General features: G+C 43.6%; 2 protein-coding genes across 2 annotated transcripts in view; both read right to left on the bottom strand.

The window, feature by feature from the left end:
• Positions 1 to 1,932: 1,932 nt before the first annotated feature.
• On the bottom strand, positions 1,933 to 15,556 carry GCSH (glycine cleavage system protein H). The gene is made up of 5 exons (XM_060254078.1): positions 15,373 to 15,556; positions 6,827 to 6,906; positions 5,182 to 5,245; positions 3,851 to 3,982; positions 1,933 to 2,627 (listed from the first exon to the last, which is right to left on the bottom strand). The coding sequence occupies exons 1-5, from the start codon at positions 15,530 to 15,532 to the stop codon at positions 2,530 to 2,532; spliced, it is 534 nt and encodes a 177-aa protein (XP_060110061.1). The 5' UTR covers positions 15,533 to 15,556; the 3' UTR covers positions 1,933 to 2,529.
• Positions 15,557 to 19,780: 4,224 nt separating this feature from the next.
• Positions 19,781 to 25,269, bottom strand: part of LOC132582289 (polycystin-1-like protein 2) — a 65,180-nt gene continuing 59,691 nt past the window's right edge. The window contains exons 40-43 of the mRNA XM_060253827.1: positions 24,962 to 25,172; positions 23,317 to 23,418; positions 20,946 to 21,077; positions 19,781 to 19,998 (exon numbers count right to left, since the gene is read on the bottom strand). Coding sequence (XP_060109810.1) covers positions 19,897 to 19,998; positions 20,946 to 21,077; positions 23,317 to 23,418; positions 24,962 to 25,172 — 547 coding nt within the window. The 3' untranslated portion in view covers positions 19,781 to 19,896. The remainder of the gene's footprint in view (positions 19,999 to 20,945; positions 21,078 to 23,316; positions 23,419 to 24,961; positions 25,173 to 25,269) is intronic.

Here is a 25,269-nt window from a genome sequence, read left to right as displayed (position 1 = left end):
GGGGAAATGAAGGAAAAACACATGAGTGCCTGTCATGAACTCTTCAACTTTTTTTTTAGAATTTTGTTGCAAAGAAGAGGTTCCAGAACTCCATTCCACTAGAAAAAGAAGCCCTGTTCCTGATCCACTTTAGAGTTTTTTTGAACAGTTAATAGCACTATGTAAACTCCTAAGTACTGATCATTAAAATAGCATCCATAATCTGAAATTCCTTTTCTTACTGTCCTCCTCTGTCTCTCTGCTACCAAGTTCAAGCTACTAGTTCAAGCTACCAAGAAATCACCCCAGATTTGGTGAGGTGCCAAATCAGTATGGCAAAGACCATCTCTTGCCATCCTCTGTGAGCCAGGGGCCAAATGAAAGACTGAAACAAACCTGGCACTCCCACAGGGTTTATGGTCCAAAATGTCTGGACTTTGTAAAGATGTGACAAGGACAGGGATAGAGAAGAAATAATGGTAGCAGAAAACGAGACTCATTCAACAGAACATAAATAGGCAATTTATAAATAGCTTTCCTTTTGTTAGTATACCTCAAATAGTTCTCTTCTAGGGAAGAAAGCATTCTGATCTAGGTTTCCTGAGCTCCTGTGGCCTTGTTACATTGTATTTTTAACCATAAAACGTTTGCTAAATTGTTTGGGCTGACAGAAACACAAGACCCACAGCCCAGGTGCGCTTCTAGCCAGCAAAGGGCTACTGAGGCCAGCATGGTGAGGTCCAACACAAAACACTAAATCCCCCCAACAGGAACAGGCTAGAGAAGGTAACATCATCACCATTTGAGTGATGGGAGAAGTCACTGTATATGAATTCCCTCAGCACAGTTAACAAGCAGGGAAGCATGGTGTAAGCCAGACAAAATGTAAGCTCTCGCTGTATCCCATTCCTCCGTATCTTAGATTCAAGTCTTATTGTTGCCACGCCTCACTACATTTACATATAATAATGTCCCACTCAAAGTCACCAGCAGGAGCACTCATTTGGGCCTCTGATTGGAGGTTTGACAAAAGTATCCTTTTATAGGAGTGGCCTCCAGCAAGTGCTGGAGGGACGGTGGCTCAGTGGCAGAGCATCTGCTTGGTAAGCAGAAGGTCCTAGGTTCAATCCCCAGCATCTCCAACTAAAAAGGGTCCAGGCAAGTAGGCATGAAAAACCTCAGCTTGAGACTCTGGAGAGCCGCTGCCAGTCTGAGTAGACAATACTGACTTTGATGGGCCGAGGGTCTGATTCAGTATAAGGCAGCTACATATGTTCATATGCACAAAGCACATGGTTGGCAAGGTAAGCAAACCTAGACCTCTTCTGGCCCCCTTTCAGATACTCTATCCTACACTGCCTTTCCTCACTGGTCAAGGAAGGAAAACTGGACTGATTGTGAATTTTTGTTCTAGGGATCAAAAAGGCAGTCAGCTCTGTCTGCTGGTTTGTTACTGGAAGATTCTGGTCCATTCACATTTACACGGTTCCTTTGCACTTTCTTCGGCACATATGGCTAGTGAGTTATTTCAGGGCTCTCCTGGGATACCGCTCTTATTCTGGTCTGGGATTTCCCCCCCTCCAAGCAATCTTGTCCCCCGCCCCCTCTCTGGTCAGATAACATCTCAAGAGAATTTCATCCATGCTGGTAGTTATTAAAGGCTAGTTATTATGGGACAGTTTGCCTAAACAAAAACTGAAAGAATTGTGCTGCGGTATATCAGGTAACTTCTCATTTTCCCTTCAAGTTTACAGCCCAGGTTGGTATACTGGACAGTAAAAGGAATGCTTAGAACACAACAGAGAACGTTAAATGCATTACAACACTTGGACTTGTTCCGAATGGAGGTTGCTCTTGCAGATTCCCAAACGGTATGAAACATTTTCCCTTCAAACATTAATCCCACATATAGGCTGTTGTGGAGCACAAAACGGGAAGAGCAAACACGATTGGTAAAGTCAGGATTTTTTATTAACTTCTGTTATCTGTTCCATGGCAAGGCACTGCATGCCTTATCTGCACAATAATGGCTGCATCTCAACGGATCCAACTGAAAACATGGAAAGTGGTTCTGCTTCCATATGACAATACCTGGATGAAAGAAGACTGACGTGTGGAGGTGGAGGGTGGAGAAGGATAATTTAGAGCCAAGAAGAAACGGTTTGGAATTAAGGCTGTTGCATGTTACAATTCTACTTTATCAAAGTCTGGGTTTATTTTAGGAACAAAGGTTATATTCTACTCCAGTTGCAATTATGCAACTTCAAACTTTGACACTGCATAATTATGCCCGTTATGCTAGAAAAATACGCATACACAAAACAAATCACATCAACTATTAGAAGGTGTGCAAAAAAGATGCAACTGTTCTGATTGGCAGTCACTTCTGGACAGTTCAGAAATCGGCACAAACTTGATTCAAAGGCAGCACATTTTCCTTGAGAATCTCCTCCGCAAGCTGCTCACAGCCGGACCTTCTGTATACTGCTAATTTAGGACAATCTACACTGAAGTAAGTGGTACTCATACTGCTTCATTTCAATACTCAAGTCAGTCCTCCATTGATTTTATGTATTTCTCATATGCATCTTCACTCATTAGTTCGTCAAGTTCTGAAGGGTTGTCCACAGTCATCTTGATAAGCCAACCTGCAGGCAAGAGAAACCATTAAGTATTCATATGACTTGGGTCATGACATGAATTCGTAGCTATAGCCCTTTATGATTTCATATTAATGCTGGCAAGCAAAAATCTTCAGTAATGCTACACCAGCTAAAGAGAAAAAATGAGGGGGTTCTATAACTAAGGCTAGCGAATAGGGATTGGTACGAACTGACTTACGAACCAAAGTTTGTGACGAACTGGGCTGGTTCACTGGTTTGCAAACTGCTCATGAATCACCATTTTTTTTGTGGCAGTCCGTTACGAACATCAATTTTCCTGGTTCACGCCCATCCCTACTACTAAAGTCACTGCCGAACAAGAAATCCCCAGTTTGAATATAAATCAACATCACAAGCTACACCTCTGTCCTTCTTACAATATATAACAAAGTTTGAGATCTTCTCAATGAGGCCATTTAAAATAGTTCCCTTCCAAGCTTCTGCTTCCAGAAGATAAACTGATGCATACTTTGTCATTTTTAAAGCATTTCTTTCAGGCACCTAGCATATTTTACAGATTAAACTTGTATTTGGCACTTAAATGTGACTGGCTTTTAAAAAAAAAACCTTCAGGGAGTGGAACAGATATAATGGCATAATGACTGTCACAAGAGACAAACAATCAACTGCACAGCTGACTTGCTGGAAACAGAAATTTTAGTTGCTACTGAACTCAATTCAGTTTGGATGTTGTCCACAAAGGAGAAAATGCAGATGCACAGCACACTCAATAGTCATGATGCACAGCTTTTGTATCCCTACTCCCAGGACCTTTAGGTGTTAAAGGAGTAATATGTGAACAGTTCTATAATGGTTTAATTACAGGGCAAAGTTATATGTAATATTTAAAGGGCCATGTGAGTGGGACCAATTAAATGGGTCCTCCCCATAAACACCACCACTCCAATGCAGGAAGAACCCAACAGGCCCCGCCTACAAAAAGCTAAGCCTTCGAATATTGCAGCAGAATCATGGGGTGAAGCCACAAAAACAGCAGCACCCATATGAGCACTCAGCCATCTTTTTGAAAATTTTAACTGACAGTGAAGATATGTGCTCTGCAAACTTCCCAGTTTCCTCAGCCACTGCATATTCCGAGCCACTACACCAGCTCACCCAATCTGCATCACAATGCAATGTAGATGACTTACTTCTAATGTTATCATTAATGTTAGAAACATTCTGAGAAATAAAATAGAGCCTCTTACCATCCTGATAACAAGATTTGTTGACGAGTCCTGGATTATCTGCAAGGGCAGTGTTAATTTCTGTTACTTCTCCTGTTAGAGGGGAATAAAGTTCACTAGCAGCCTTCACACTTTCCAAAGCGCCAAACTCATCTGAAATGCAGAATTAGGGAGAGGAGAACTGTTTCATCAAAAACCACATATGGCAGCATTTTGAACGGTGATACAGAGACCTGAGTGCAATTCCGTTTTGTCTTAAGTATTATCTATCCCCTTTAAAGTCTAAATTAACCTTTTTTAAATTCCTTTAGGCCTTTGGTAACTCTTGACTTTCTGCAGTTTGTGAATTTTTGTTAGCAATATTATGGATTGCTGAGTATGCTATTGTTTTCTCTTTTTATTGCGTTGCTTTATTCTTCCTATGATCACAAGTAATTAAAACATTTAATCACAAACGGCTTTAGAGGCCCTAAAATGGTAGATCAGTGGATTAAAATATTCTCAATACACTCTTTTCCAACCAGAATCTCAAGAATTGTGCAGTATTAATCTTCAGAAAGGTCATGCAGCTATACAAGAATCCAGTGTTTGGGGCATCTTGGACTGAGCCATCAGAAAAACTTCTAATTCTACTTAGTAGAGAGACTACTTTTCTATCTCTGTGCAACACATGAAGGCAAATAAAAGTACAAGGCCTAAACCCTAATAACCGTGTGATTAGTTCAATGTACCCAAATATAATACCTTATATTTTATAACTATTGGTCACTGCAAGCTTAAAGCTTACTTTCTCTGTTTTAAAAATTTGGTATCACTTATTGTTTGCAAAAGAACCAAACTAAAAAATGCTATATAATTTGCAATGTAAATCAAACTAACAACAACACCAGAAACCTACAAGATAGCCCCTATTAATATTATCATATTTTGTGCTAAAACGTCTACTGTTCCATATGCTCAAGGAAGCTCTAAGCTTATGTTTCTCAAACAGCAGTCCCACACCCTGTGACAAAGTACTTTCAAATGCAAAGGTTCTTTCAAAATCAACATGTGGCATAGCAAGCAGGGTTGTGTATGAGTGTGTGTGCACACCTCCGCCATTAAAATAAAAAATTAAAACATCACTGAGCACTGCTCAAGACCTTTAAAAGCACCTAATGCAGCTCATAAGAACCTAAGAGAAGCCATGTTGGATCAGGCCAACGGTCCATCAAGTCCGACACTTTGTGTCACACAGTGGCCAAAATCCAGGGGCCATCAGGAGGCCCATCAGCTCCTGGAGTTTTATCCAACTGATGTTGGATCTGATGCTGGGTTTTCTGCAACACGGCTGCCCACCTGGATCTACTTACCCTGTTTGTTCAACTTTGTCCCAATTTCTGGAAGACTACAGTAGACAACATCTCCTAATGCTTCCTAAAACCAAAAACCACAAGAATCATTATTAAGTTTTTTAAAAAGGCACCACAGGAGTCTGAACAAGGAGCAAAGAGCACAATGCATTAGAACAGGCTAATGTTATACCCTTTTCAGTTCCCAAAAACTCAAGATAATTAAGAGACCATACAATTTATCCTGCTGCATTGCTTCTGAATAACCTTAGACTGTCAGGCGGCTGATATACCAGATACGATATTGGATTTATATCCCGCCCTCCACTCCGAAGAGTCTCAGAGCGGCTCACAATCTCCTTTACCTTCCTCCCCCACAACAGACACCCTGTGAGGTGGGTGGGGCTGGAGAGGGCTCTCTCAGCAGCTGCCCTTTCAAGGACAACCTCTGCCAGAGCTATGGCTGACCCAAGGCCATGCTAGCAGGTGCAAGTGGAGGAGTGGGGAATCAAACCCGGTTCTCCCAGATAAGAGTCCGCACACTTAACCACTACACCAAACTGGCTCTCCTACCAGCTATTAATCCACTCAAAACTTCCTCAACTGTTGCTCCTCCCAATGGGTAAAACACAATGGCAGGAATTGCAATTTAGTGCCGACAAATCCACAAGGGTTCTGCCTCAATTCAGAGGCAGAGGCTTAACCATCAGAATGACGGCTCTGCCTCCCAGGATGAAATCACTGATAGCAAGGGAGCAAATTAAAATTACTGCCTAGAAAGTAGGTTTTCTTTTCTTTTTTTCTCAGGTGGAAGAGCAGCTGAAGCACATCATGGGCAACATCATTCTCTTCCACACCTGCACAATTTCTGGCCCAGTGCTGAAATCTAGGCAGAAATCAAGTTTAAAAGGACAGAGCAAGGCAGACGTACAGAATGTGTCGTTTACCAAGCCACCTATGACATCTTGTCAGGATCTCAATCAACCTCTTGTTTTTGCTGATGTTGCTACAGATCAAACAAAAAGCAAAGCAAGGCCGAGTGGGCTGCATCCAGTTTGCTGGGCCACAAGAGTTAATGCTGTACAGTGTTAGAATGACAGACTTCAACTGGGGAGATATGGGTTCAAATTCTTGTTCAGCCTCAAAGCTCACTGGATGGCCTTGTACCAGTCACTAATCCTTGACCTAACCAGGGAGGATAACAAGAGTGCTGGAATAAAAGTATAACCAATAGATTGCTGTCTTGGATGTCACCAACATGCAGAATGAATCTTTTTCCCTGCAAAGTGTATACTTGCATTAAATATTTAAGTCCAGATGTTAAGCAGGCACCTAGGATTTTTTGAGCACTGAAGCACGGAAACATTTGTCTGCATATATGAAAAGCAGCACCCACAATTAAACAGGCCAAAGTAACGCAAGCTTGAATGGGGCCAAATTTCTCACTGAATCACTCTCTACAGAGGCTAAACTGATGGCAGCAAGGAGACGGTTTCAGGCACCAGCAAATTACGTTCCCTAAACAGGCACTGAGTTCCAAGTCCACAATCTGACTTGGTACATAGAATACGCAATTAGAACAATAAATGGTCTGAAGATCAAGGTCAGTGGCAGGCTGACTGATGTATGTTTTGCAGAGTAACATAAAGCAAAAGGAGAATAGTACCTGTGCAAAATTGCTGATCCCTACTGTCCCGATACAGTTTTCAACGGCTATCCATTCATGCTTGTCTGTGAACCTACGGGCTAAACAAAGCAGAAAAGCAATTATGTTTTCAATACCGCCTTAAACATTAAATTTTGCTTCAAGGTTCTACCTTAAAAATGCTGTTGGCATGAAATGCTCATAAGAATGCTTCTGAGACCTCAAAAAAGAGAGGGGGGAGGAATCTTAGCATAGCCTAATTCCCATCTAATACACATACCACAGGGCTCACATTGCTAAATCCAAGCAATTTCAACAAACATTCTCTAATCTGAGTCACATTCACACTTATCTTTTTCATTTATTTTGAAGACATCGGCACTAAAAGCAGAAATTTTCAATTAGATTGCTGCCAGGAGAGGTGGGGGAACTGAAGAAGCAGAAAGAAGAACTTTCAAGGCCAAGAAACCCCAGGGCCATTCATGTTCCAGGAAACCACAGTGTGCCATTATGTCTACACCGTGCCCCATAACAACATATTGAACATGTTAACTAATTCAAGTGAAAATGATCTTCACTATGCACCCTTGGAAACAATAACTGCCCGACTAACATCGGTTCAGAAAAATAAAGACTAAACTACCAAGTACATTGCTTGTCTCCAGAGACAGGGACTTTGAAAAAACAGACTCTGATATCCCCCAGAGCAGGGGTGGCCAAACTGCAGCTCGGGAGCCACATACAGCTCTTTCACAAATATTGTGTGGCTCTCAAAGCCCCCATCACCCCGTCTGCTGGCTTGGAGAAGGCATTTCTCTATTTAAATCACTTTGCCAAGCCAGCCAGCAGCTTGGAGAATGTATTTAAAGGTGCTTTATTTCCACCTCCACCCCCCTTCATCTATTTGCCTTCCTTCCCTTTCTCAAACATTGGACATTCATGTCTTTCAGCTCTCAAACATCTGACATTTATTCTATGTGGCTCTTACATTAAGCAAATTTGGCTACCCCTGCCCCAGAGCATACTACACAGCAATGAACACAGCATTGTGAGAGTGGGAGGGCTTTCATTCCTCATTAAGAGAATTCAGGCTTGTCTTTTGTATGAATTAGGGATTTCAAAACAATAATTCCAGACAACTCCATGGAAGAGACTGTTAAGGAGTTGATAATCTTCTACAGAAGAAACAATTGGAAACCTAGGTACTCATCGAATTTGTTAACACACTGGGACTTAGTGTCTAACAACGTTAGAACTTTGTGTACATTTTCTTGTCACAAACTGGAACTTTGTTATTGCTGATAAAACTGGATTGTGCTATACTGAATATACAAAATGAAACTTTGTGAATGGTATTATAAAAACAGATCACTTATTTTAATATAGGGCTGCAATACACTGAAATACATTATTTTGATAAAACAAGGATTGTTGTTGTTCTGTTGCAGCAACCAAGTTCAACAGTAATTTGAGCAACCATTTCTCACTTCTCTCATTTCTCACAGTGGTTTCTGTTTATTGACTCTCCCCCTTACGGACAGAAAATAAGGCTTGAAGGCTGGCAATAACTGTTGTGATTGCCAAGCAATGGCCACTGAGAGCATTTGTTTCTTAAAGCTACAGGTGCTGCTTGTATGTATATACTTTTTAAAGATTTCAGCTGTTTCTGCAAACTTGGGGTATTTCTCAGGTTTGTAAAAACATCTGTCTTGTCTGTCTATGGCTCCAGTCTCCAAATGCTAGTATCCACAGATCTGAATTAGATATATTGATGCTAGGAACAGTGGCTGACAAAGAGGGAGTAAGATATCCCTATTACTGTCAAGAAGTGTATATAATACTATATTCTGAAAGAACTGACAAGGTTTGGGTAGAACCTGATGGAAGTGGGATTACTTTAGTGCAGGGGTGGCCAAACTGTGGCTCAGGAGCCACCTGGGGCTCTTTCACACATATTATGTGTCTCTTGAAAAACCCAACACCCCATCGGCCAGCTTGGAGAAGGCATTTCTCTCTTCAAATCACTTCTCCAAGCCAAGCCAGCCATTGGCTTGGAGAATGCATTTAAAGTTAAAGCTGCTTTCTTTCCACCTCCTCCATCCCACATCTATTTGCCTTCCTGCCTTCCTGTCTTGTGGCTCTCAAACATCTTACATTCATGTCCTGCAGCTCTCAAACAGCTGACGTTTACTTGATGTGGCTCTTATAGTAAGCAAGTTTGGCACCTGCTCCCCCCCCCCAATAAATTCAAGATTGAGCCACATGGAAGCTAAACAGGACAACATCCACATTATAAAGAGAGACTCCAAATAAGGAGATTTCAGCAGACAGAAAACAAAATTCAAAGAGAGAACAACCCTATGCAAGCCAGAGAACACTCTAAATCAATCACCCATCAAGGTTTCAGCAAAAGCATAAATAAGTAACCCCACCTGGATCAGCCTCAAACCCTGACCTTTAGCTTTAAAAATGTGTGCTTAACTATCTCTGAAGAGATAAAATGCAGTGAAGAAATGTTTCCACAAACTGAGCGCCTACCACCATTTATGCTCATTCTGCTACCTGCTGTCAGCAGCGTCCAACGAGTAATAAGGACAGTGCTGCATATTGTTCAAGGGCTAGTTCACACATCTATGTTCATCACTCAACAAGACTGCCTTCGCAAATAGGCCATCAATGGGGAAAATGACATTATTTACAGGAGTTTCATTTCACCACCCAGTACTTCGTTCATTACAATTACAGGTAGTTCATGCATGTGACTGCTAGTCATTTCAAAATGAGAGAAAACACCCGACAGGCATGCATAACTATGCCTTAGCAGAACCCCAGATGCCATTAGACATTATTAATTTGGCTCAGTGGAAGAGCATCTGCTTGGAGTGCAGAAGGTCCCAAGTTCAATCCCCAGCATTTCCAGTTAAAAGATATGGCAGTAGGTGATGGGAGAGACTTCTGCCTGTGACACTGGAGAGCCACTGTCAGTCTGAATAGAACCGACTTTGATAGACCAATTCAGAATAAGGCAGTTTCATGTGACGTCTTTGTTTGAGTATCTGAATATATTTATTTAATTTAGTATATTTACAGACTGCTTTTTGACTAAAAGACAGTGGTTCACAACACACTGAGCCAAATTCAGTGCAGCCGCTTCAAAAATTTCGCACATCAAACAATTTTTCACTGATAGCAATGGTCAGTTTCCACTCTCCCACTGCAGTGCCATTACTCATTAGATCTACTCCCAAAGCCTTTGAGCAAATCTTCAAGCCTACCCATAAAACCTTTAGGAGAACAGCTATTCTCAACTTCTCATGGAGGGAGTTCCATAGCTGGAGGGCAGCAAGTAAAAAGACCACCCATGGGGTCCCACCAGTCAAACATCTGCTAAGGCTGCTTCCAGGAGGAAAGCCCCCAAGGCTTTAGGTTGGTTGACAAATATGGAGGTGATCAAAATCAGCACCTTGCATTAGGTTGCCAACTTCAGTTTGGGAAATTCCTGGAGATTTGGGGCATGTGCCTGGGAAGGACAGTTTGTGAAGGGGGAAGTGCTCATTGGGAATGGATGCCAAAGAGTTCACCCTCCAAAGCTACTATTTCCTTCTGAGGAACTGTAGTATAGAGGTCAGTTGTAATTCTTTACTTTACTTTATTCGATTTATATCCCGCCCTACCCCACCGAGGTGGGCTCAGGGCGGCTTACAACAATAAAAGCTAACAAAGGTCGATTTAAATACAATTAAAATTATACAATAAAATACATAAAAGCCTAAAAATACATAAAACTCACATCGATATACACTATGCTACTATTACTTAAATCAGTCCTTCAAATTTCCAATATTCAGTAATCTGATGTTTAAGATTTAATATTCAGGCATTCTGCTCACAGTTAATTATATGCCAACCGGAAGAGGGTTGTTTTACAGGCCCTGCGGAACTGTTCAAGGTTCCGCAGGGCCCTCACCTCCTCCGGGAGCTGATTCCACCAACAGGGAGCTGCAATCGAGAAGGCCCTGTCCCTGGTCGCTTTCAGACGGGCCTCCTTTGGCCCAGGGATTATAAGGAGGTTCTGAGACCCCGACCTCAGCACTCTCTGGGGGACATGTGGGGAGAGAATTCTGCGAGAATTCTAGGCCCCAACGTGAGGCTGATCAGCCTACATTGTACTGAAACCAGAAACTGACTGCAAACTCATGTAGGTGGTTACTGACACTGGGTTACTAGGACAATGCTGTAAGGACCACAGATACTGCATTTTGGACCAACTGAAGTTTCCAAACTTCCTTCAAGCAGAGCTCAGCATGCATCATCATACAGTAGCCAAGTCAAGTATAGAAGCACCTTCAAACTATACACACAACTGGGGGAGTGTAATCCAAACTTTGAGAGAACTCCTACTTCTGGATCAGCCTTATTCCCCACCTACAATACTGTCTTTTCTGGATTAAGCTTCAATTTATTTACCCCCATCCAAGCTTTCACTTCCAGAGGCATACATGCTAGGAAAGGAAAGGTCCCCTGTGCAAGCACCAGTCGTTTCCGACTCTGCTTTCACGTTTTCACAGCAGACTTTTTATGGGGTGGTTTGCCATTGCCTTCCCCAGTCTTTTACACTTCCCCCCCAGCAAGCTGGGTACTCATTTTACCAACCTCGGAAGGATGGAAGGCTGAGTCAACCTTGGGCCAGCTACCTGAATCCAGCTTCTGCCAGAATCAAACTCAGGTCATGAGCAGAGAGTTCAGACCACAGTACTGCTGCTTTACCACTCTGCGCCACGGAGCCGCTTCCGTACATGCCAGATATTACCATAAATCCTGTTAAGTATGCTCAATGCTACTAATATAGATTTTAAGCCTGCAAATTGCGCAGTTCCCCAGAAAATACAATGAAAAATTTAAATAGATGATTTCCTCTGAAGGCTCCCTTGTTTGCATATCAGAGATAATTCTTCATTCCATCTAGCAAAATGAGCTCACAGAAGTGCTTATGAAGATACAGGTTTCTGGAAAAGTCCTAATCCATTATCTCTCCAGTTTCTACAGAATTTCTGCAAAACAAAATCATAACAACTGAAAGACTGCACAGCAGTTTGAGTACCAGACTATGGTGACCTGGGTTCAAATCCCTGTTTGGCTCACTTGGTGACCTCAGAACAGTCACATTCCCTCAGCCTCATTTACCCAACGAGCAGGGCTGGTGAAGGAATTTTGCTGCCCCAAATAGGTCCAAGAAGCATGGATGGAAAGGCAAAAGGCAACAGAGACTATTATGACTTTCAGTTAAAAGTGGGTAGAACTTTGGTATTTAAATAGAGGCCTACCAACATGGTGTGGCTTAAGGCATCTCAGTCAGGGCTGCAAGGCAGGGCCCAGCAACTGGTAGGGTGACTTACCATTGGCAAGCATGCTTCACCAGTGATGTATTGATGTCACCAGTGACACACTGATATCACTCCCTCTTCACCCAGAGGTGATGCCAGTGCATCAATGAAACACTCTAGCATTTGGGTAAAACTCTATCATTTAACCATAAGAAGAAGAAGATATTGGATTTATATCCCACCCTCCACTCCGAAGAGTCTCAGAGCGGCTCACAATCTCCTTTATCTTCCTCCCCCACAACAGACACCCTGTGAGGTGGGTGGGGCTGAGACAGCTCTCACAGCAGCTGCCCTTTCAAGGACAACCTCTGCCAGAGCTATGGCTGACTCAAGGCCATTCCAGCATAGAGTTTTGCCCTGTTGCTAGAGCATCCCCAGAATCATGCTGTAACTTCTGGGCACATGTGGAGTGATGTGAGCAGGTCAAGATTCTGCTGGTATTCTTGCCACTATTCGCTGCTATTTTGCCCCCCCCCCCCCCGGCCAGCTAAGTGGCAGCAGGGATGTGGAGCAAGGGATTCCCAATCCCCAGCGGGGGCACGATAAACCTTATCTCAGCCAAACTAAACTACAGCCTTGAAGAAGCAACTTATCATTCTCCACCTGCAGAGCACAGAAAAATACACACTGCAAATTTGAACATACCAAATAGTATGGGCTCTTTTTTGATTGTGTGATGTCAAACGTAAAAAATGTAAGCACAGCATTTAGGGTATTAGTACAAGGGATAGCATTCAAACATGCAAGCCTCCCATCTGTAGTCTGAATTGGTACAATCAAAGAAAGACCATCAAATAGTATTTCTGTAAGATTGAACCTGCCAAGCCAGCATTTTTTTTAAAGAGTCATGCAGAAGGAACATAACAGGAGGAAAGGCCTCTGGTCTATTAAAAAAAAAGGTAAAGGTGCAAGCACTAGTCGTTTTCGACTCTGGGGTGACGCTGCTTTCACAACATTTTCACGGCAGACTTTATATGGGGTGGTTTGCCATTGCCTTCCCTAGTCATCTACACTTTCCCCCCAGCAAGCTGGGTACTCATTTTACCGACCTCGGAAGGATGGAAGGCTGAGTCAACCTGGAGCCGGCTACCGGAACCAGCTTTCCCTGGGATTGAACTCAGGTCATGAGCAGAGGGCTCCAACTGCAGTACTGCAGCTTTACCACTCTGCGCCACATGGCTCTAGTGTAGATGACTGGGGAAGGCAATGGCAAACCACCCATAAAAAGTCTGCCATGAAAACGTTGTGAAAGCAACGTCACCCCAGAGTCGAAAATGACTGGTGCTTACACAGGGCACTACCTTTACCTTTATCTCTGGTCTATACAGTGAAGCAAACCAAGCCAAGTCTCACCGCAAAGTAGTCAATATAGCAAAGGGCACCTTTGTGTAAGCAGCAGTCTCCCTTAACTGCATCAGGAATCACTCATTTGCAAAAACAGGAGTGCAGGCCCTTTCCTGCTTAACCCTGCAGGTAAAACGTTACCTGCACCCCACAAATCTCATTTTAAATCCTCGTAAGCTCAGCGCTTCACCAAGTATATGTTCCCCCAGCAAAAGCCTTTCTAGGGTTATTTTAGCGAAAGCAGAAATCCAAACAATCTGCCCTAGCACCTGACTTCCAATGTGCCATGTAACCTTTTCATATGTTCCCTCTTGAAATTGTACACCAGCATGTACCATCCTCTCCCCATCCCCCCTTGAACTCCCATCCTACAACTTACTGAATACTCTTGTTTTCCCTCACGAGAAGCATAATTTTAACCGGTCCCACTAGCACTATACACATCCCTTTAGGCACCATCTAGCACAGCAAACCCCCATTGCGCCACCCTAAAGAACTAATTGATTTCATGTGGGATACACTGTCACCTGTGTGGTGTAGTGGTTCCGCACTAGGATCTGGGAGACCCAGATTCAAATCCTCACTCTCATAAGAGCATGCTAGGTGACCTTGGGCCTGACACACACTCTCAACCTAATCTACCTCACAGGTCAAAAACAGGGCATGAATGAAGTACGGTAAATAAAGAAATGGCTGGGTATCTCAGGAATATAGGTCCAAGTGGACAGCCATGTTGTGTGGCTTAATGTGGTGCCTTCTATAAAGACAAATATCTGATATATGTGGGGAAGTGTGGTTGCACACAACAGCTCATACCTTGAATAAATGTTTGTTGGTTTTAAAGGTGCCGCTGGACTCAAAATTTGTTCTATCTCAGGAACAGAGGGTGAAGAAGGGGAGACTGGGCGGGAAGGACATTAGCCTGGCCAACATGCTAACAGTTTTGATGCATTATTATGTAGCAACCCCAAAAGAATCACACTGAGTCCAAACAGTAAAAGATCCCATCAGTGTGGTGGTGATGATTTGGCAAATCCCAATGGCCCTAATCCTGAGTAAGCATGGACAAAAAAGCGCACTTGCACGGCTCCTTTCTGAGGCATGTTTTCCCAAGTGGGGCTTACTCCTGAGTAAGCATACACAAAACTGTGCCTCATGAGCAATGTTCCCTCTAAGCTGTGGAGTCTTGTGAGCAAAAATTCTACTTTGTGAGCTACTGGCAGACCTCAGATTCAACAGGAGCTCACAGGAGCACAGCTCCTGAACCTTTCTGAGAGTTCCACCTCCTCCTTCCCACCTTGTCCACTGAATAGTAGGTGCAGGTCCACAGCAATCCCTGGATGAGCTCCGCCACCTATTTTTCTACAAAACGACCCCTGCTGGTATTAAAATTGTGAGCTACCGCATAAATTATTGTGCTCTGGGGCCATTTTTCCGGAGCTAAGTCAAAAACGTGTGAGCCGGAGACTAAACAATCTGTGAGCTAGCTCACGCTAACTCAGCATAGAGGGAACACTGCTCCTGAGTACACACAGTGAGCTGCACACCTCCTCCATCGCTGCTAGGCACATTTCCCCGAAAACAGTGGGGCTTCCTTCTGAGTAAGCATGCCTACCAACCACCGGGCTCCCCCTCTGAGTTGTGCAAAAGCCCCATTAGGAGTTAGCAGCAGTCCTCTTGGAGAACTGTGAAGCAGCCGCTCATTTCAGCAACGGAGTAACACCGAGGGCGCGCAGGAGAGTGTCGCCGCCGCCGCCTCCTCCCCACAATCCCTTCCGGCGTTGCTTCTCTTCCCTCCCTCCCGCCCACCCGGCCGGGCCGAGCTCGGCCGCGACTCACCGGCGAGCAGCAACGCGGGACTGGTGCCGAAGCTCCTCCGGGCCGGGGCCGCCGCTTCGCAGGTGGGCCGACCGAGGGGCGACCCGGCCAGAAAGACGCGAGGCGGCCCGCTGAGGCCCACCCGCCGCAGCACTCGCCACGCCGCCGTCGCCACTGCCATCGCGGGGCCGCTCGGGAGAAACGCCGCTGCCGGGCTCGCCGCAAGAGAGCAAGCGGCCAGCCGGGCAACTGCGAGGGAGGGATAATGAAAGGGAGGGAGGAGGCGGGCCCAGGCAGGGGTAGGCCGGAGGCTCGGCTGGCCTAGCCCAAAGGGGAGGGAGGGAAGGAAGAAAGGCAGGAGGACTCCCGACGGTGACCTCGAATGGCGCGGGCTTCGTTAGAGTCAGCCAGGCCTCTTCTGCAGGGCCTGGCTGGAAATCGGGCAGTAAGCCCACGCAGAGTACCTCTGAGGACGTGCAGAGGGCACCAAATCGTCAAGAGCCGTAGTGGTTTGTCAAACTGGGATCTGGGAGCCTTGGGTTCGAATCCCTGCTGCGGGAGCTCGCTGGCTGATCTTGGCCCAGCTGTGTGCTTCTAAGGTTGCCAGGTCTGTGTTGGAAAATACCTGGAGACTTTGGGGGTGGAGCCAGGAAAGGGTGGAGTTTAGGGAGGGGCCTCAGCAGGGTACAATGCCCTAGAGTCTATGCCTCCAAGCAGCCCTTTTGGGCAGGGGGGCTTATCTCTGCCAGCTGGAAATCAGTTGTAAAAGTGGGAGATCTCCAGGCCCCACTTGGAGACTAGCAACCCTATCCAGGTTGCAAGGTCTGTGTTGGAAAATACCTGGAGACTTTGGGGGTGGATCTAGGAGAGGGTGGGGTTTGGGAGGGAGGGGCCTAAGCATGGTACAATGTCATAGAGTCCACCTTCCCAAGAAGCCATTTTCTCCAAGGGAGCTGATCTCTGCTAGCTAGAGATCAGCAGGGCTTTTTTTTTTTAGCAGGAACCCAAAGGAAGGCAGTTCCGGCTGGCTTGGCATCGAGGGGGTGTGGCCTAACATGCAAATGAGTTCCTGGAGATCAGTTGTAAAAGCAGGAAATCTCCAGACCCTACCTGGAGGCTGTGGCAACCCAACCTTACCCTCAGAGACAGCAATTGCAAGCTGGTTAGGGAAGGGGGCTGAAGTCTCTAAAATAATGTGATAAACTCCTGAGCTGATAGGAAGAGACGGGACATTTTAAAAGTTTTTGTGTGCAAGAAAGACGTAATCTACAAGGTCCAAATGGGCTAGTTTTCCATGTGCAGGGACTTGTGTGGGGAAGGCTTCAAAATAGCAGTATTCACATACAGTTTGTCACATGAACCTTCCACCTAATGATTCTACCCCCTTGTCTTGCTGGACATGAGATTAGGTTTCGGCATTCATGCTCTACAGCCACAGTGGCACACCCAGGACGTTTTTTGAGCAGGAATGCACAGGAACGCAGTTCCAGCTGGCTTGGTGGCAGGAGGTGTGGCCTGATATGCAAATGATTCCTGCTGGGCTTTTTCCTACCAAAAAAGCCCTGGACACACCTCTGTAAGGGATGTTCCCAGGTCTTGTGGACTGGATAATGGGGTTTTCTGTCTCTCTGTCTTTCCATCTCTGTGAGATCCGTGCAGTACACAGAGGCCTAGGTCTGAGTTGAACTCATGCAACATCAGGAGTCATAACAAAGAGGTGTCTCCAGATTGCTGCCTTTTTGCATTTTATCTTCAGTGTTCTTGGTTCTGCTCATTGTGCCGCCAGTAATTGTTCCACACTATCTTTTATTTTCCATAATTTCCCTATGAATGTGTTGTACTTTCCTTTTCATATTAAACTTTTTGTTGTTGTTTTGGTTTTCTTTGCATGCACTCTTTCAGTGTAGTTTACCAGCAGGCTCAATGCTGTTCCACTTATGTGAGTAGTCCCTGCTCCCACCCATCTCTGAATCATACCTGATAGGTGTGTCTTCCCTGCAATTGGTTGGTATCTTTCCTGCACGTGACTGGTTGTCTCTGCCTCCTGTGGCAGCCATTTTGTGGTTGCACCCACCACCCTGTGTCAGAATTCCAAAAGTGCTCACAGGCTCAAAAAGTTTTGGGACCTCTGGGCTAGCCTATCAGCAGGGTGGTTAACACTGCCATCAGTGTTTGCCCAGCAGCAGGGCAGATCTACTGTGAAACCAGTGAAACTTAATGCTCAGCGCCCCTAATCCTGGCGGAGCCATGAAGCAGCTTTTTTTTTATGAGTGAATTTTTCAACAAAATTGATGGGATTTTTTTTTAAAGTGTTTGCTATTAAAATATGGTTATTTTAGTGACAGAATTATAAGCCAATGGGTTGAAGTACTTAATATTGACCTTAGAATATGCTCTAATACCCATTTCATATTGCTTCAAAATGTCCCTGTAATTGGTCAAATTTCAAAATTTTCTCAGGGACTTGCAGCACCCAGCTGTATGGGTTCACTGAACCTGCCAGAATCTATTCATAGCCTACATTTTTTTAAATTTTTGGATAAGTTTCAGATTACATCTTTGCTAGCGTTAAGATATATAGGTCAAGGTGTGCTTATAAGTAACTAGTGCTTCAGTTCTTATATTTACTGAGATATTTCTGTTTTCTAGCATAACATTTTTATATTTTGCTTATTCGATTGAGTTTTTGGGAAGTGGTAGACCTAATTTATTTCTCATTTACTGTATTTCTAGTGGTAGAATTCTTTGTAGACAGTTCAGCATAAGTATTCATGTGAGCCACATCACATCAAGGATAATGCCTTACAATGGTTTGCCGGAGTCATTTTTCCTCATGGCATCTTTGGTCCTCCCCAGTGCCATCTACTTTTTTATATAACTATTGTGCTTCTACAACATTTTCACCATTCAGTATTTATTTTGTGGAATCTGATGAATTTGGAGCATTTTTTGGGACAGTACTGTTAAATTCTTTATGTCTATTGTCTCTAGAAAACGGCAATGCATAGAAGCTTTCATATGACAAAACTGTATGTGAGTATGTTGCTAGAAAAAAACAATTTTTTTTATAAGATGTGCTTCATGTATGTATTCTCATAGGTGTCTAAAATAAAATATTATATTAAATGTGGTCTTTATTATGTTTTCTTTCATCATTCTGTGATGCATCGCATATGTATATAACTTTCCCCTAATTTTCATCCTCCATAACTCAAAAACTGTAAGGCATAACCTGGGAAATTTTGTTCACACAAGTGACTTTGACATGTGAGAGTACAGCAATTTTAATAAAAATCTGAGCTGTAGTGGCTAATTTAAAATATATATATATATATTTGTGGTGATCTGCCATGGAACAACCCCACTGAGGAAGATAACACGGTTACCGAGACCTCGTTGTTGGTGGGAAGGGGCTCGGTGTATGGCCCATTTTCAAGGGCTCTACTCCACCACCCTGTTCTCCACCATTTGGGCCTTGAAGTCCTTGCAAGGGCAGCAAGGCCCTTTTGGACCTTGCTAGATGTTGTCCTATCATTGCTGGTCAAGAAGTGGCCCCCATAACAGTTCAAACTTCAGGGTCCTCAAAATGTAGGTCCACTGCCGCTCAGCAGAGGGGAGGACGGAGTGAAAAGGTGAGCTGTTAAGAAGGAAAAGCATTGAAGCAGTACTTGTTTGGCAAGGGAGAGACAGCATAGAAATATCCTAAATAAAGGTGTTTTGGAGCAGAGGGGAGGGAGTGCTTAGCCCTTTCCCCACCAGTTGCTTCTCTTCTCTAAACTGAGAACATATGCCTTTGAATGCTCACAAGGGGAAAAGCAACTTGGACTGGTGACTGGGAATGGAGATGCAAATGGCAGGGAAAAGGTTTTATATTTTCTACCACCACTTATTTGATCCAAATCCCCCCTCCCAAAGTTTTTTCTTCCCTTGAAAATGCAAAAACAGCTATCAGAGGTTTGTGAGCCTCTAGTAGAAACACTGTAGGTGACTGGAAAATTTACCTTTGTGTTTTCATTTCAACGTGCTGCTTATACATCTTGGAAAATGCAAAGAATGCTATTTGTATGCAGTGCCATGCTTTTATACTATAACTGTTAGCATTTAAAAATTGCATTTATTGATATTAAGGCATAAAATTCATTCGCCCAACAAATTATTCTGCCGCAGATTATCTGCAACATTCCCCAATAAAGTATCTTGCAAGAATAATTACAATCTGAACTATCCATGATCATTTGTTTTCAGCACTTAAGACAGAAGATACTTCAGCTTTTATTTTCCACTGTGAAGTAATGACAGAATACACAATCAAGCTAACAGCATCTTTATTATTCTACTTAGTACTCATTCTCGAATCTATTGCTACAGGATAAAGGCCACAACCCTAATGGCAATTATTAAAGACTTAGGCCTCATTTGTGAATGTTTTCTGCTCTAGCATTTCACAAACACAGGAACCACAATAACAAAAAGGCAGCTGCAACTCAAAATACAAACCAAAAGTGGTGTTAAATGGAGACAGTTGTTGCTTGCGGGTTCTGCCAGTCACTTGTCACAGGCCAGTTTAGGATCAGTTTTGCATTTAATTCCAAGAAAGCTGCAGATTTTCATCAGCATCAGGTCAACAATCTCTTCCTCATCTGAAGCCTTTAGACAAAAAGTTATTTTGTGATGGAGCTAGAATTGTGATAGGAGCTATAACCGGCAAAAACACAGACTTGGAAAGGATGTTTCCAGTAAATCCTGATTAAAAATAGCTTGAAAATTATGTAACACTATTGTCTGATTTCAGTAAAAAGTAAACTCTGAGGGACTATGTATTATTCACATTTTTCAGATGGGGAATTGAAGCTTAGGAAAAAGTGCCATCCAACGACTGTGGTTGAATTAATTTTTAATCTTGATGCGGATATCTGATACTGGCAATGAAATACAATGTCAGTTAGGTTGCAGAACTTCCTTCATAAATAGCCATCAAGAAGAAGAAGAAGAGATTGGATTTATATCCTGCCCTTCTCTACCCGAAGGATTCTCCGAGCAGCTTACAATCTTGTTTCTCCTCCCCTCCACAAAGCAGACACCCTGTGAGGTAGGTGGAGCTGAGAGAGCTCTGATAGAAACTGCTCTTGAGAGAAGCAGCTCTGTGAGGACTTGTGACTGACTCAAGGTCACAGGTGCATGTGAAGGAGTGGGGAATCAAACCCGGTTCTCCCAGGTAAGAGTCCATGCACTTACCCACTACACCAATAAGGCTTTAGCCCCATACCTAATTTGCCTGGTCACTTGAGATGAGAATCAAAAATCAGCTGCAGGAGCCCAAGTGGATGAGAGCTGCAGACCGGATGAGAGTTGGGGACTATTCCCAGGTAAGTGTTTAACTGCAGCCTTTGTTGAAGGGGGACTAAGCTGAGAGCATGCAGTGCCTTAAACACCAATCTCAAGGAAGCCTAGTTAGAATCCTACTCAGGTCCATTCAATGGACTTACTCCCAGGAAAGTGTTTGTAAGACTGCACACTGCACATTTAGTGGAATCTTCTAATACATGTGTAGAGTTGGGGAGTCTGTGGTATGCTTAACACTTGTGCAGACAAACCTGGTAATGCTTCTGTTCCTCGCTGAAAGCTACAAGAATCACTGAAATAAACAGATTCAGCACCACAAAGGTCATGAAAATGATGCATGAGCCGATTAAGAAGGAGCCCAAAATGGGATTGTAATCCAGGACCTGAAACATACAGAACATTGTGTTATACTCTAGGGAGGAGAGAAAATTGCTGCAGATATCTGACAACTGCAAGTAGTTGTGTGCTAGATGCATCGTTGTCCCCTGAATTTACTCTGCGTGTTATCACACAAGAGATTAGGTCCACCCTAGCCACTCCTTCTGGATTTAATTTGCACGATCACACAAGAACCTCTGCACACACACACCCCGCGTCCCACCCATTCTTACCTCGTCCTAGAACAATAAAGAGAATCATGGAAAGAGACTAGAACAGGGAGAAGATCTGTGACAAATAACTAACTAATAACAGCCTACTTCAGCGGGGAGGGTGGGATATAAGTACGAAGAATAAATAACTAATACAATTTGAGTACTACTTCTGACCAATTTATATAGAATTCTATGCAAACATTATTTATTACGTTAGATTTATATCCCACCCATTCTGCGAAGACTCAAAGCGGCTAACAACATAAAATTAGCAAACAGTATTAATACCATAACAATAAAACAATCAAATAAAACCACAGTGATACTACTATATCTATTATAGGCAGGATCATATGGTGCCATCCTCTCTCCAAGGCCATCGAATCCTAGGCAGTTGGTATTAATACAAGATAAGCCCAGGTGGGGTGGCAGTCCTCTCCCATTTAGGTGTCATATGCTATCCAGAACAATTCAGTCTTACAGGCCCTGTGGAACTGGGATAAGTCCCACAGGGCCCTGAATAAGTATATAAGAAATCTCAAGTCACCTAAGCAACACACAAAATTTACAAGTGGCTATAAGCTTCACAATTTGTTTTCCAACAACAACAAACTGCTTGTGCAAAGAGTCTATAAAGTATATAGCAAACCTCTGCAGCACATGCATGGCACATTTCCCAGATGTCTGAACGGCCAGGGCACGCTATGCATGCCCCCACATGCACAGGAACATCTGAATGCTCCTCTAAGCGCATGCATGGCCAATGCCTATAGCGGGTGCTCTGTGATTGCCTCTTCCTGGAATGGTTTCTTCAAAGCCAAGAGTCTGCCATGGCAAATCCTCAGTGTGACTGCACCCTCAACGCTAAGTAAATTGCTTCCTTATATAACCTTTGCATTGCATTTAATATTTCACTAATACTCCTGTGGAGAGTACAGAGCCCTGTAAAGAAGGCTATGTTGTTATCACCATGGTGTTGAGGCTGAGAGAATAGTGGTTTCCTTAAAGCCATTCACAAAATTCTGTGACAGGGTTGAAAAGTGGGAGAAAAATGGAGTAAACAAGTTTTACAGCTGTAGCAAGGTGTCATTCAGGGATTTCCCTGGCTGCAGTTAGCCCTGCAGTAAGCCCTGCAGTAAGCTACAATATGATTATTTGTTCACTTATACTCCGTTTTCTTCCCAGTGGGGACTCGAATTAGCTTACAACATTCTCCCCTTCTCCATTTTGTTCTCGCAACAACTCTGTGTGGTAGATCTGGCTGAGTGTGTAACTGGGCTAAGGTTAGCCAGCGAGGATTTGAACCTGGGTCTCCCAGCTTGAATCTTTAAACACTATATCCCACTGGCTCTCAAGGTTTAACATTACAAGATATAATTGCGAGGGTCTCCTGCTACATTAGCTACAAAAAAAAACAGCTACAAAGGAAGGTGATATAAAATGGGACCAAGGCACTGGGAAAGGGGAAACCTTCCCCCCTGTTTTCCCACCAAACCGCCCCCCAGTCATGCTTGAAGCCATGACTATGTTGTAATATACAAGGAGCAGGAGGGAGACAGCTGGCATCCAGACAGGCCATACTAGTCTTGAAACAGTACTGATCTCCCCAAAACAGCAATATGCCTCCAAACGGCTTTTTTGCTAGCTAACTGAAAAAGTCAGGTTTCTAACTGGGGCCAAAACTATTTCTTACCCAGGGTGTGACACAACTATCATTGGCTTGGAGTAGCCCCCCCCCCCCCCCAGATATCTAAGGTCATTCAGCTCTGCTTCATCCATCAAGCTCTGCTTCATCCATATATAAAAACTAGGATGCATGGGGGCCATTTTGCTCACTTAGAATGCATGCTTGCACCTTCTTGACAGTGTTAAGAGAGTCAAAAGTGTGCTTCATAAGATGTTGTAACTTGTCCATCTTGGAGCTACATTGGACTCCATTTGGAACATTCTAACAAGAAAGGGAACTCTCATGGCTTTTGTTTTAATCCAAGTGTACGGGTAAAACCCCTGAAGAGTATGGTATTTTTACCTCTTCATAGTTGAAGATTCCTAGCTGAAGGCTGACCATGGTCTCTGCTGAATCAAAGAGGGTTTTGTATGAATTCAGCTTCCAGCCATAGATCAAGTTTGTCTGAACACACAAACAAAGAAAAAAAGTTACACCGACTCACTTAGATCGATTGAGGAAGGTCTACTATGGACCGCCAAAAAGACAAATAAGTGGGTTCTAGATCAAGTCAAGCCTGAACTCTCCCTAGAAGCTAAAATGACTAAACTGAGGGTATTGTACTTTAGTCACATTATAAGACTAGCTACAAAAGATTGTGCTAGGAAAAGCTGAAGGCAGCAGAGAAGAAGACCCCAACTTGAGATGGATTGATTCAATCAAGGAAGCCGTGGCATCAGTTAGCAAGACATAAGCAACACTGTTAACAATAGGACATTTTGGAGGTCATTAATTCATAGGGATATCATGAGTCAAAAGCAACAGACACACTTAACATACACATAATGGTTTTCCTGTGATTTATATATTTTTCGGGTACTTTTTTGCTCACAGACAAGTTAGAGAAGGACCATGTGTCTTAGAATGGCAAGATACATCTAAGGTGCTTCAAGGATTAGAAGGGTGGTTCAGAAGAATAGCTGCAAAGACAGGTAATACACAAAGATAGAACTCGTAGCTGGTCTGCAGATAAGGGGCTGAGTCCAGCTTCCTTTTGGTTTAGCAGTCTGCATAAGTGACTAGGGTTGCCAGCCTCCTGGTGGGGCCTGGAGATCTCCCACATTTACAACTGATCTCCAGCTGGCAGAGAGCAGCTCCCCTGGAGAAAATGGCTGCTTTGAAGAATGGACTTCATGGCATTATACCATGCTGAGGCTCCTTCCTTCCCCAAACTCTGCCCTCTCCTGGATCCACCCCCAAAGTCTTCAGGTATTTTCCAACTCAGACCTGGTAACCCTATGCATAATATCAGAAAATCGAATGCTGACTCAACTGTGAAATGTACTGTTCTCAAATGGAAAAGAGGAAGGGAAGGTAAAGCTGAAGGTAGGAGGAGAAAGGGAAAGATGTGGGAGGGAAACAGTAAAAGGGAGAAGGGGAGGTGGCCAAGTGGAGAAATGAAAAGGTAGATGGGAGGGAGAGAAGGAAGGGGCTGCAGGCACTGGCAGGTGGAGGCAAAGAGAAAGAGAAGGACCTGGGAAATGAAATCCATGCTCTGTGCGTCCTCACAGGTCTCCCATTTGTATACTTCTATAAAGCAGCATACTTTTACATCTTTTATACTTTTATACATGTATACTTAATGTTGCTCTTAGCTTCTTTCAAATGTGTTTTTTCCTCAAACAAATATTAATCATACCATTTTGCTTTCGCAAAAAAATGTGGACAGCTCATCCAGAATAGCTTTGCCACTTTTTATAGACAGAGATGTAGGAAATATAAACAGGGCTTTTTTTTTCTGGAAAAAGAGGTGCTGGAACTCTCAAGCGGGAAATGAAGGAGAAACACATAAGTGCTCCTCATGAACTTTTCAACATTTTTTTTTGATTAATTTGTTTCAACCAAGAGGTTCTGGAACTCAGTTCTGCCATGTTCCCCCAGGAAAAAAGTTCTGTAAACACTCCGTACAAATGGTGGATAAAATTATGTAGGCCAGAAAGCTACTCACAGCTATGGAGTAGGCGAGAAACATGATGATGATCACAGTCACGAATCCTGAGATGTCCCCCCAGGCCCTCCGTAGGGTGGAAGTGATCATGTTCAGTTTGGGGTTCAGCCTCAGGAGGTGCCAGAGCTTCACGGTGGAGAGAAGCACCAAGAAAGCTATCAGATAGCCCAGGATGGCATCAACAGTCGCCGTCTGATTGAAGCTCGCAAATCTGAGAGGATGGGCAACCACCAGTCCATCAGTATTTCTCCCCGAAAACAATACTATGTTCATTGAATGGCTACTTCTCTTGGAAGGAAAACCCAACC

The sequence above is a fragment of the Heteronotia binoei genome, chromosome 14 (assembly GCF_032191835.1).
Source record: "Heteronotia binoei isolate CCM8104 ecotype False Entrance Well chromosome 14, APGP_CSIRO_Hbin_v1, whole genome shotgun sequence".
Taxonomy (NCBI): domain Eukaryota; kingdom Metazoa; phylum Chordata; class Lepidosauria; order Squamata; family Gekkonidae; genus Heteronotia; species Heteronotia binoei.
The sequence above is the reverse complement of the archived record's forward strand: the minus strand, read 5'-3'. Positions and strand labels throughout refer to the sequence as shown.